The sequence below is a fragment of the Argopecten irradians genome, chromosome 3, assembly GCF_041381155.1.
Source record: "Argopecten irradians isolate NY chromosome 3, Ai_NY, whole genome shotgun sequence".
In the NCBI taxonomy this organism is placed as follows: Eukaryota; Metazoa; Mollusca; class Bivalvia; order Pectinida; family Pectinidae; genus Argopecten; species Argopecten irradians.
In genome coordinates, this window is record NC_091136.1 from 7,993,791 (window position 1) to 8,007,338 (window position 13,548).

The 13,548-nt window shown below is 37.4% G+C and overlaps 1 protein-coding gene and 1 long non-coding RNA gene across 2 annotated transcripts in view; both read left to right on the forward strand.

Moving 5' to 3' along the window:
• Window positions 1-13,548, forward strand: part of LOC138317471 (uncharacterized) — a gene marked incomplete at its 5' end in the record, with an annotated part of 47,767 nt that overhangs the window by 15,523 nt on the left and 18,696 nt on the right. The window contains 5 exon segments of the mRNA XM_069259154.1: window positions 338-415; window positions 1,936-1,974; window positions 2,196-2,225; window positions 3,227-3,319; window positions 3,949-4,047. Of these exon segments, the coding sequence (XP_069115255.1) occupies window positions 367-415; window positions 1,936-1,974; window positions 2,196-2,225; window positions 3,227-3,319; window positions 3,949-4,047 (310 nt within the window).
• On the forward strand, window positions 6,330-12,891 carry LOC138317472 (uncharacterized). The gene is made up of 3 exons (XR_011207766.1): window positions 6,330-6,532; window positions 9,858-9,881; window positions 12,754-12,891. It is a non-coding gene; the product is annotated as an uncharacterized lncRNA (long non-coding RNA).

Below are 13,548 nucleotides of genomic sequence, written 5' to 3' on the forward strand. Positions count from 1 at the left end.
CAAAAAAGGGGAGGGGCACTTATAGGGACATGGGCGCTTATTGGATCAAATACGGTTTATATATGCATGCCTACTAAGCCAAGTACCGTACATCTTCAAATAAACTTTTTATTCCGTCTTTGCATATTACAGAGTTTGCTCCCTTGCGGGTTGATATCGATTATTTTGTGATCGTAATTCATGTCGTCCGAAAAGTATGACGTTACGCTCGCAAACACATGACATCACAATCGATACCTACCCGCAAGGGCAGATAACTCTGTAATATGCAAACACAGCATGCAGAATAGAATGGTAATTTCACTTTCTGTCATTGATCACATTGTTTTATCCACAGCTGTGCTCCTTAGCCTGGGTATTGCTATAATGTGTATGGTGTTGATGCACGCCTGGTTGGTGTTCTTGTTCACCAAAGGTAGGTGCACTGTACTTCACTTATGACAACCCCATCCACAAAGTCATATTCGTTCAAACAAAAATCTTTTTATGTCAGTCATAACAGCAACAAACCATTTTTGTCAATAATCAGCATTGGACTTTCAAACCAATTTTTCTGACTCTGCTTTCTTAATTCCTTTTCGGAAGATGCCGTTTGTGTTTCCTCTTACTCAGAAAGAGGAGGTTTGATACAGTACTGTAGCTAAGCTTTACATCATGCAGCCAAAACGGCTGGAGAACTTGTGTTTCCTCTTACTCAGAAAGAGGAGGTTTGATACAGTACTGTAGCTAAGCTTTACATCATGCAGCCCAAACGGCTGGAGAACTTGTGTTTTCTCTTACTCAGAAAGAGGAGGTTTGATACAGTACTGTAGCTAAGCTTTACATCATGCAGCCAAAACGGCTGGAGAACTTGTGTTTCCTCTTACTCAGAAAAGAGGTGTGAGGTAATCATTACCAAGTGATAGCTAAGCTTTACATCATTCAGCCCAAACGGCTGGAGAACTTGTGTTTCCTCCAACTCAGAAAGAGAAGGTTTGATAGCTAAGCTTTACATCATTCAGCCCAAACGGCTGGAGAACTTGTGTTTCCTCTGACTCAGAAAGAGGAGGTTTGATACAGTACTAGCTTTCATCATCAGCCAAACGGCTTGTGTTTCCTCTGACTCAGAAAGAGGAGGTTTGATAGCTAAGCTTTTATCATCATGCAGTCCAGTTGAAACTTGAGTCTGGAGAACTTGAGCCATCTCCACCTGATTTATCCGTCAACATTTCTTTTAATTTCTAATACATACTGGTAAATGATTCGTTGTATTGTTACCAAACTTGGTCTAAAGACTTTTCAGCATCCCCATGTGGTCCAGCCGACTGACCTGGTACGCATGCTGTGATAAAATAGACTATATATATAACTTCAAATTATGTTTCACTAAAAACAACTACATTGTAGTTGGTCACTGTGACATGAAGCTGCAAGTGATACCAGTGGAATACCAAACAGTTTCATGACTGTAAACCAACTTCTGTTTGTTGGCAAATTTACGTTTGTGAACTTTGTGACCAACTTAAATTTGTGAAAGCTTATCGCCACAAATTATTATCAATGATCATAGTATCATATATAACACGTTAATTCCATCATCAAATTACATAAAGTATTTTTTTACTGCATACTGATCATCGACAATACTGGCAGAATCTATCGCTTATTATGAGTGAGTAATTCAGTCGTATGAACACTTATTATGAATCACATATGCAGGTAAATGGCTATAGTCCGTTTCACAAAATCCAATCTGGAACACTTTCCAAATACTTTATTTCAGAGAAAGTGCTGAGGTTTTCCGATTGGTATAAAATGAAAATAGAGATTTTGTCTGTTCCAAAAACTTCTTTTGAAATGGAACTTGCTAAATTTTGTAGCCAGGAATAGAGGTTGGTTAATGGTAACATGCTACGATAACTTACAGTAAAGTCAATCTTTTCATTCTAATTCCAGGTATCATCAAATGGAATATCCCAACAGTGTCCAAGTGTGGTAAGTGCTTTACATAATGAAAATACATAGCAATTACTGAAAGGACTATGTATGGTTTCTGCCCTTTTAAGCTCACTTGGCAAGGGGAACAGAGTTTGTATAAATTTTGGCTCTGACTCGGCAAGCCTCGGGTTTTACTACATTTTGTGACCCTCGGGTAGAACATCCCTATCCTTCATATCCACATATGAAAGAGTCTTATAATATTTCCTTTATTTCAGATAATGAGAAATCACCAGTAAATATCATTGGTAAGTATATCTTTAATTTCTTACAGTTTTAGTCATTAATCATTATCGTTAGAAGTTCAGGCCGTGCATTCACACCGAAGTCCATAGATGCAGCTGACTTCATTTACTCAGCTCATTAGAAAATTTCAGAAGTGACTAGGTTTTTAAGCATCATTCTCAATATCTTTTGGGTACCCAAAAGATATTGAGAATGTTGCTTATAGTTTAATTTGAATAATTCAATGAGGCACTAGTAATTAGGCATTAATTTTCATTCTTTTACTTACTTTTACAATAAAACAAATTTGATTGTAGCAAATCGATATCTTATCCAACAATTCTATTTGACAATGACTGCGCCGCTTTAAAAGTCCCCGCAAAAACGTTCTGTATGTATGACGTCATCAATCCTCGCCGTACAATCCTTCAGTCCATGGAAAATAACCTCTAAGGTCCAACCAATAGAAATGAGTGTAACATATTATGATTATTGTCAGACAGAATCAAAATCTGCATACTAATTACTTGCACATGTTAATCAAACCTGTTTATAAAAACGATCCAAGAAAAACAAGGATCCTATATGATTCATTGGTCTTTACATAGGTCAAAGTTTTTTTTTTATATAACTGGCCATAGGGGACCTTCAAAAACTAGTTTTATTTATAAAGCATGTGTTGTTTATTTCACGGTGTACTTGAACAAGTTACTTCAATGTACTTGTTCCAGTTACCATAATCGACCAAATAAGCACCCAGGTCATTTCAAAATGGAAAAAAATAAAAAGGTGCTTAATAAGACAAAATTATTACAAATCTATATACAGTTTTGGTCTTTCTGTATGCCTTGGCAATTGAAATTGAGGCCTGAAAATGACAAGGGGTGCGTTTTAGGGACATGCACACTTATTGGATTGAATATGGTAGATCATCTGTAAGTGAGCGTGACATTACCTCTGGTAAGTTATATAAATTTCATGACATTGTTTCCTGACAATATTTTTTGTCATTTCTCCTTTTCAGTGGTCACCATCGCTATCTCGCTTTGCTGTGTCGTTGGAATGGTCCTCTGTGCAGTCGGCATGAGCATTTGTCAAAAGTGTACATCATCTGATGGTAAATTTCTACAAATCAGTATGAAAATCTCAGTTCTAAACTTAAGACTTTTGGCACAATGTTGTAATGATAATGGTGATACAAGGAAATTATTTACAAGCAGAATTAAGATGAGATGTTGATGTGGCATTATGAATTTGTGTAATATTACTTTTTTTGTTAAATTACACTTGTATTAAATTTAGACACCAGTGATGAACAGTCTATGTGATCTAGAAGCAAAATTGCTTAAATAAGATCAAAGAAAGATATATTTAAAGGTATATTCGATATGTAGGGGAAAAAAAACAGAAAATATATTTGGTTTATTTTTTTCTGGCACAATTTTGAGTTTTTAAGTTTTCCACAATGAAGTGGAAAATCACCCTACACCTTATTCTTTTATGTTCAACATCTGAATAATGCTTTATATGTATTGAGTACAATACTGGAGTGTTATGAAAATAAAATGAAAAATATGGCATAAAACTTTCATTTAAGGCTCCATCCAGTTTTTGATACATCCAGGATCTTAAATTATAAGAATAAGATAATGTCAATACAGTAGTAATGAAAGAGATAATTATGCAATATTGTGACTAAAATTTCCCATTTTTGATTTGTTTACAATTTTTCGTTCTTTGTTGTAGACAACACAGGCCTGATCCTAGCCATAGTTGGTTTTGTCCTGGTTGTTGTCGGACTTGTGGTCGACATACTCTATGTGTGCATCTTTCAAAAGAAAACGGGTAAGTGTCAAATCTAGTACATTTTGTATAACCACTACTAACCATACCAGTAAAACATGACTTTTGAAATCTTTATCATTTTTTTTTAGAATTTTCAGACTGTAGTTTTCTTGAGGGATTTTTTTACACTAGATGTAACACTATTCTGGGTTTATAATTATGATCAACTTTTTAAAATTTTTATACCAGTCTTCAATTATTTTCTGATTTATTATAATGCACTTTATTGGGATCTTGGCAAAAACAAAAACTGGGGTATTACTCAACTAATATTGATCTACAAAGAAATTCAGACACAACAATATTTGGTCGATATTTTTTTTTTTTTTTTTTTGAGTCACAATGAAATAAAGAGAGGCATATATTGTTCAGTATGTTATTCACATTAAATTCCCCCATATCCTTCATGTCGCTTCCCGCTCAGATTTTATATCAAGGCATGATATTCTGGGAGGGTGTTTGATTATTTTTTATAATATCTAAAGATGTTACGGACTAGATTTGGTGTGCTACCTAACTATGGATTTGTGTGAAAATGTTTTACTGTTTTATGTACTAACCTCATATTGTTTTAGTTATTTTGATGTCAACCAGTACTATGATATGATTTCCATTGCTCTGATATCAAGTTCAGTGCTGTGGTTTCTGCATTTGCTCCACTTTTCCTTAGTGACAATCATAAGAGGCTACCATACCCCTATAACACTCAGTTGTTGTTAATCTCTGGTATATAACTATGTTTATTTCTATGTTATAATATTATATGTATCTTTCAATCAAAAGAGGATATTTCAAACCCTTCAAAGAAAGATTTTTGGTGATCAACACAAGGCATGACGAGTGCTGATCAGCCAAAATCTTTCCTAAATGTTGAGATTATTTTTATCTACTTGACCTATCCATGCTTGGTATTATTTTTACTCGTACATAAAAGAAAGAGAACAAAAATTGTTGAAAAGCTATTTAGGTGAACCATGATAACAAACAGGCTCTCGATCCTGATCTGCGTCAAAATTATAGATGTCATCAACAATGTCAGCCATGGTACACTATTTCATGGTAATAATATTGGCAGTTTTACCATTGATGATGATGACATTATTTGACAATGTGTGTTGTTATGATGACGTTAATTGACAATGTGTGTCAATATAATGACATTATTTGACAGTGTGTGTTATTATAATGATATTATGAATGCCATGGTGTCACATATTGAGTTACCGTACCTGAAGGTTCTAACATTTCCAGCCTAACGCGAATACAGAGCAAACATTCCACCCTAACACTGTAGTAGTGCTTATTGTGGTCAAAAAGATTATCAACCAGTCAAGCCATCCTACCATATCAATAGTCTAACCGACGGATGTCTGGAGACTGTACAAATCAGCAGCTGATGAGAAAAATCGTCATCCTTTCTTATCCATTTCATTGATGCCAAGATTTAATGCGCAATTCAGAAAGAGCTCAAAATTACTAAATGAAAAATAATGATTGTGAATATTTTAGCCAACACCCAAATAAGGTCATCGGTAGCAATATTTGTGATAGGGTCATAACAACATCTGGCAGCCCTACCTCCAAAGTGATGTCAGAGTGGAGACTTGGTCTCTGTGGACAGATTTTATGAAATCCGGTTCAATATAACTTCTTTGACCATTTATAATGGTGATTTTCAATCATTTGCAAAAATTGTAAAATTACGTCTTACAAGATGAGGCGCCTAAGGGGTCTGTTACTCATTTCTTGTGATGATGACCTATCAAGGATATACATTCATGTCAATTTGGTGTTGTAGTAACATTTTGCTGTGTCTATGAGATATAATGACAGAAAAATCTGGGAGGAATCTTGTAAAACTCCATTTATAATACAGTGTAACCTGTCATAAGTGAATGTAATCGGGTCCAGAATTTTTGGTCGATAAAGTCAGGTTTACGGATTAAACAGGTTGTAATCACTAAAAAAAAAAAAAAAAAAAAAAAAGACCATACAAATATGCTAAAATACACAGGAAACTGGTTTTGACAAGTTATACGGTATAACTTTCTAAATCTATTAACTAAGTGTCTCAGGATGAAATTGGGGGAGAGGGAAATGGTAGACATTTTTCCTGTGATAATTTTAGAATAATTACAGTTTTTACCTGGTTCTTCAAAGGTCTTAATGAATGATGCTTTAGCTGAAAGTGTTATGTATAGAATACATTTCAAAATTTTTAAATACAATTCAGATAAAAAGCAATGCTGAAAGAATCGGTAACCCTGCACAAGTGAGTGGAACTTCTTTTGCCAACAATGGCTGCTGCGCGAAAAAACAAAAATTGTTCTTTTAACAGACATACTGCCACTCTACAGAGAGATGTTAAACTCAGTGTAATGTCTTCCTCAATGCATGATCACTTGGCTGAGCTATACCAAGTATTATTATGCTTAACAGAATGGAGGTTAATGTGATTTAGATTAACAGATTTACGCCAAACCTTGTAAGTTTATTTCAAGTCTTCAGCATGAACTCTGACCTATCAGACAACTCTACCATGTAAATAACAATGCTTCTGCATTTGAAAACCTATGCACTTGAACTGAACTTAAGGCCTTGAAATGTAGTTTCAAGCATGGATGAAGAAACACATCAATGTATTGAGAATATATTATGACAGCTACTGATGATGCTAGTGGATGATCTTAAGATCTTACATAGCTATCGAATCAGATTGGCTGGACACTTATACCAGTATATGAAGATTGTTCAGTTACCAGTTATTCAAGAGACAAACTCATCCAAATATATACTTAAAAGATAAATATGAGTGAGGAATACTAAATTGGTGACAGGAAGATGGACAGTCATATCAGCAGTTGATAATATTACAATGAAAATAAAGGCACAACCAGATTAGTGGTGACTGGTAGAGGGGCAATTAGATTAGTGGTGACTGGATAATGGGGCAACCAGATTAGTGGTGGCTGGATAGTGGGGCAACCAGATTAGTGGTGACTGGATAGTGGGGCAACCAGATTAGTGGTGACTGGATAGAGGGGCAACCAGATTAGTGGTGACTGGATAGAGGGGCAACCAGATTAGTGGTGACTGGATAGAGTGGCAGCCAGATTAGTGGTGACTGGATAGTGGGACAACCAGATTAGTGGTGACTGGATAGAGGGGCAACCAGATTAGTGGTGACTGGATAGTGGGACAACCAGATTAGTGGTGACTGGATAGTGGGACAACCAGATTAGTGGTGACTGGATAGAGTGGCAGCCAGATTAGTGGTGACTGGATAGTGGGACAACCAGATTAGTGGTGACTGGATAGAGTGGCAGCCAGATTAGTGGTGACTGGATAGTGGGACAACCAGATTAGTGGTGACTGGATAAAGGGACAACCAGATTAGTGGTGACTGGATAAAAGGACAACCAGATTAGTGGTGACTGGATAGAGGGGCAACCAGATTAGTGGTGACTGGATAGTGGGACAACCAGATTAGTGGTGACTGGATAGTGGGACAACCAGATTAGTGGTGACTGGATAGAGGGACAACCAGATTAGTGGTGACTGGATAGTGGGACAACCAGATTAGTGGTGACTGGATAGTGGGACAACCAGATTAGTGGTGACTGGATAGTGGGACAACCAGATTAGTGGTGACTGGATAGAGGGGCAACCAGATTAGTGGTGACTGGATAGTGGGGCAACACCAGATTAGTGGTGACTGGATAGTGGGACAACCAGATTAGTGGTGACTGGATAGTGGGACAACCAGATTAGTGGTGACTGGATAGTGGGACAACCAGATTAGTGGTGACTGGATAGTGGGACAACCAGATTAGTGGTGACTGGATAGTGGGGCAACCAGATTAGTGGTGACTGGATAGTGGGACAACCAGATTAGTGGTGACTGGATAGTGGGACAACCAGATTAGTGGTGACTGGATAGTGGGACAACCAGATTAGTGGTGACTGGATAGTGGGACAACCAGATTAGTGGTGACTGGATAGTGGGACAACCAGATTAGTGGTGACTGGATAGTGGGACAACCAGATTAGTGGTGACTGGATAGTGGGACAACCAGATTAGTGGTGACTGGATAGTGGGACAACCAGATTAGTGGTGACTGGATAGTGGGGCAACCAGATTAGTGGTGACTGGATAGTGGGGCAACCAGATTAGTGGTGACTGGATAGTGGGGCAACCAGATTAGTGGTGACAGGATAGTGGGACAACCAGATTAGTGGTGACTGGATAGAAGGACAACCAGATTAGTGGTGACTGGATAGTGGGGCAACCAGATTAGTGTGACTGGATAGAGGGGCAACCAGATTAGTGGTGACTGGATAGTGGGGCAACCAGATTAGTGGTGACTGGATAGAGGGGCAACCAGATTAGTGGTGACTGGATAGTGGGGCAACCAGATTAGTGGTGACTGGATAGTGGGACAACCAGATTAGTGGTGACTGGATAGTGGGGCAACCAGATTAGTGACTGGATAGTGGGGCAACCAGATTAGTGGTGACTGATAGGAACCAGATTAGTGGTGACTGGATAGTGGGACAACCAGATTAGTGGTGACTGGATAGTGGGACAACCAGATTAGTGGTGGCTGGATAGTGGGACAACCAGATTAGTGGTGGCTGGATAGAAGGACAACCAGATTAGAGGTGACTGGATAGAAGGACAACCAGATTAGTGGTGACTGGATAGAGGGGCAACCAGATTAGTGGTGACTGGATAGTGGGGCAACCAGATTAGTGGTGACTGATTAGTGGGGCAACCAGATTAGCGGTTACTGGATAGAGGGGCAACCAGATTAGTGGTGACTGGATAGTGGTGCTAGTGGGCAACCAGATTAGTGGTGACTGATAGTGGGCAACCAGATTAGTGGTTACTGGATAGTGGGACAACCAGATTAGTGGTGACTGGATAGTGGGGGGCACCAGATTAGTGGTGACTGGATAGTGGGACAACCAGATTAGTGGTGACTGGATAGAAGGACAACCAGATTAGTGGTGACTGGATAGTGGGACAACCAGATTAGTGGTGACTGGATAGTGGGACAACCAGATTAGTGGTGACTGGATAGAAGGACAACCAGATTAGTGGTGACTGGATAAAAGGACAACCAGATTAGTGGTGACTGGATAGTGGGGCAACCAGATTAGTGGTGACTGGATAGTGGGACAACCAGATTAGTGGTGACTGGATAGTGGGGCAACCAGATTAGTGGTGGCTGGATAGTGGGGCAACCAGATTAGTGGTGACGGGATAGAGGGACAACCAGATTAGTGTTGACTGGATAGAGGGGCAACCAGATTAGTGGTGACTGGATAGTGGGCCAACCAGATTTGTGGTGACTGTATAGAGGGGCAACCAGATTAGTGGTGACTGGATAGAGGGGCAACCAGATTAGTGGTGACTGGATAGAGGGGCAACCAGATTAGTGGTGACTGGATAGAGGAGCAACCAGATTAGTGGTGGCTGGATAGTGGGACAACCAGATTAGTGGTGACTGGATAGAGGGGCAACCAGATTAGTGGTGACTGATTAGTGGGACAACCAGATTAGTGGTGACTAGATAGTGGCACAACCAGATTAGTGATGACTGGATTGTGGGGCAACCAGATTAATGGTGACTGGATTGTGGGGCAACCAGATTAGTGGTGACTGGATAATGGGGAAAGTTTTAATGATGACTTGAATTTTGGTGTTGAATAGGTTACCCATATTGACTGATTATGATTTTGAGGGACATATTTGAAGTGTTTATTGATGTAAACATAACATTAGTTTAATGATCATTGTGTTTCAGGAAAGTAAATGAGTATATGACATGGTAAGAATTTGTGTTTGTACCTGGTATACAAATCACTAGAATTGCATGTGGCCAATCAAACTAATGCAGCACTATAAAGTGGCAGTGTAATCACATATGGTTCTCATTCAGCACATTTATTCTATTTTTCTAAATGAAACTTTACCATGGCTATATATATATATCGATAAGTAATATTTAATTTCAATTTTAAGGTCCAACAAAATGCAAAAAAATTTTTTTTATATATTTATATATTAAGACATCTTTATTAGTTATATATTTAATGGCATGTTCTATAAACATCTTTCGTGTTACAATAGAAAGCATATGCTCTATTTTTCTGCCATCTTTGTTCTGCTTCTTGGTGGATTAGCTGTTTGTGAAGCTGTGTACAGCCTGGACAGGTTCCCGTTCCTGAACATGTTCATTGTAGGTCCTGATATTACTGGTCTGATGTTTTCCTAAATTGTTAACATGGATGATGTTTTCGTCCAAGATATTGTTGGCTTGTTGTAAATGTAACAAGGACATCCCTGTTTCAGATCATGTTGGTCAGTGTATTCTGATTCCAAAATGTTGGAATAAATATTTCAAGTAAGATGTTGTTGGCTTGTTGTATGTCATAAGAGAATATAAAGAACAGTGATCTCCTCGAAGTCTTTGGATTAGTGTAACTTCTGAAATGTTGGTTTTGATATGAAATTAATGTAAAACATGTGATGGTGTGTGTTTGTGTATGTGTGATCCTAGTGAATCTATATTGTAATACTGTCACCGTCGGAGTATCAAACTGGTGTATAAATTGATCTACAGAATTAAAATGCTCTTATAACTTTCCATATTCAATTCATATAACTCCCTTGTTGTCTTGGCAACAGGTGTACTTTGGTGATTATGAGCAAAACAATATTTTATCTCGGTATCGATGATAACCAAAGCCATATGCTAGGATCATATTACAGTAATAAGTTTAAACATGTGGCTGACCTAAGGTGATATTGATAATGTTGTGTTGCTATTGTCGTGAGTTGGAGTGAAATAATCTGTTCCTGCCCATTTTATCTCCCCAATCATCTTCCAAATATACCCACAAAATCTATTTGTTCTTGTAAACAAGAATTCCTGATGTACCAATCTGAAATCATTCCTATGCCTGTGATTGCTTGGGCAATGCAAGTTTCTGTGGAAATGCAGTGTGACTGTTTCTCCTAATTCTGATGACCATCATCACAAACCTATATACTTGTTAAAGATAGGATAATTTAGATAATGGATGAAATGTATCATCATGCATGCTTTGTATACCGCTCCTTCCCTTTCATCATATAAGCTCTTGCTTGCTAGTGCCACTAATATGAAAACAGCACTTAGTTTTGAAATTCATGAAATATTTGTTTAGCGAAATTATTTCTAAAATTCTTGGACCCTTTCTGACCCCATCTTTACTGAGGGTTAAATGAATGGGATAACTGTAATCATAATAGGTCAAAATGTCTATGAGATCAAAAAGGTCAAATCATTATAGTGAGGTCAAAAGTCAGATGTCATATGAACAGAAAGATCAAAAGGTCAAAAATCATCATGTCAGATTGGAAGGCCAAAGTGTTAACAGATAGCTGTATAGGATAAAGCTGTTTCTATAAATACAATATTGGGAAGATTTTCTTACACAGTAAATAATATTCATATATGCAAACAAACAAATGCTTTTTTAGAACAATCACATCTACAAATGCTAACCAAACACTGCAAAATGTAGGGCAGTCATATTTTATTGCACATGCAAAAAAAATTGTAGAATGAATTATGTTTTATTATTGCGGATACATAATTAGCTCAATTTAGTGGTTTAATACCAAAAATATGCTTTAGTAAAATTTAGCACTGTACATGATTTAGCTCTTCAAAGACAGTGCGAAGAGCGTTTAGATAAAACTACTGCTAAAATAAGTATGTATACTATTCATAAATAAGTGTGTAGGTATCATTTTCCATAAAAAGGCTATTTTGATATTTTTTTGTTAAAATAAGTAAGTGAATCCACCAGTGTTGTGATATGTTCTTAGAAAGTGTCAAGACATGTTGTCATTTGAAATGTAACAAGGCTGTCAGTCAGTTGTCTCAGATTACCTAATAGAGGATTTACGGTATAGTTTCCCAAATGCTGTGTCATACACACCCTGTTAATTACAGTGCATTTCTTCTGTGGCATATTCTTCATTCTTAGCAGTAGCATATTAGGCAAGCTTAACTGTTATAACATGCATAATATCCTATTTGAGGAAGATCATTACTAATAGGGCGCTAACTATCAAACACATCTTAACCTAGATATTGGTTGTTAGTTTGCTTGTTTTATATATCGCTAACCTGATTCTGTAACAGGTCTACATACAACTGGAATCATTTCTGTTCATCATATTTTGGTATTCGGATTTTGATAAGACTTCACATTAGGTGGTGATGGCACCATTACAACAAAAGTTTCAATTTAGTCTAATTACTAATATTGCATTGCAAACTGTTATTTAACTGCTGTTCATTCCAAATAGAAACTATTGGAATCAGGATACACCTTAAGATTTAAAAAAATAACTAAACATGTCTACCACCTCTTTTATCTTTATTAAAAACAATCAATATGTAAATTGATAGCCGGGAAACGTAGAGTCAAATTCATATCTTTTTATGTTCCTGAGATGAGAAGTGTAGCTCTATGTACATGTAGCTTTGTGAACTTGTGGATTGCATCTGACAAGGTGAAACAATATGGCTGCTAGGTGGACTAAATTCTGTAAGGGATGCATCACTTTGTTTATGTGCATGATTGTGAGAATCATTTACGATCACCTCAGCCAATAACTTATGTGGGGTATGTCTTGATTTCTAGGACATGGAGAGGTTGCACAAGTTAACAAGGGCGAATTAGATGAAAATAAAACTAATGCCACTGACGATGAAAAGGATGGGCTGCTCAAAGATGGACAAACCAGCAAGGCAGAGGAGCCAAGTGGAAAGGAAGATGAGCAAAATGTGAAAAAAGATGAACAAAACACAAAGGAGGATGAGCAGAATAGGAAGGGAGAGGAGGAAAAAGAAAAAACTGACAAGACAGAGGAACAAAACGGAAAGGATGATGAACAAGTCGAAAAGAAAATTGAGCAAGATGGGGAGAAAGTCGATGAAACTGGAAAGAAAGATGATCAAAGTGGAAAGAAAGATGAGCAGCCTGGGGAAAATGAACATAATATAATAAGAGCATCTCCAAAAGAAAAAGAAACTCATAAAGATGGGGATCCTGTGTAGATATAAATCAGATGCACTCAAATATACTAGGATAAATGATGGAATAATTATGAAACTTTTCAAAAATGTTTAGATTCTAGAATATTTAATAGGATAGGGGTTATTGGAGCTCCCTGTAGCACCATTAGATCTGTTCTTTTTGGACATACTGAAGGCAGGGATTACCTAAATATCTATCTCACAGTCTTCTGTTATCCCGAGTCTGTAACTTAATTTGCCCTCTTCTACTTCTGGAATACAACTTCCAATTACTCGATGTGTATCTCTTCTGCTTCTGGAAGCTTTTTTAATATGATGTGGAAGACCTTCAGTGAATGAAGAGCACAAATCGAGTTGGCGTCAGGTCACATCTGCTGTGTGCAGTGTTCTGTGTTAACAG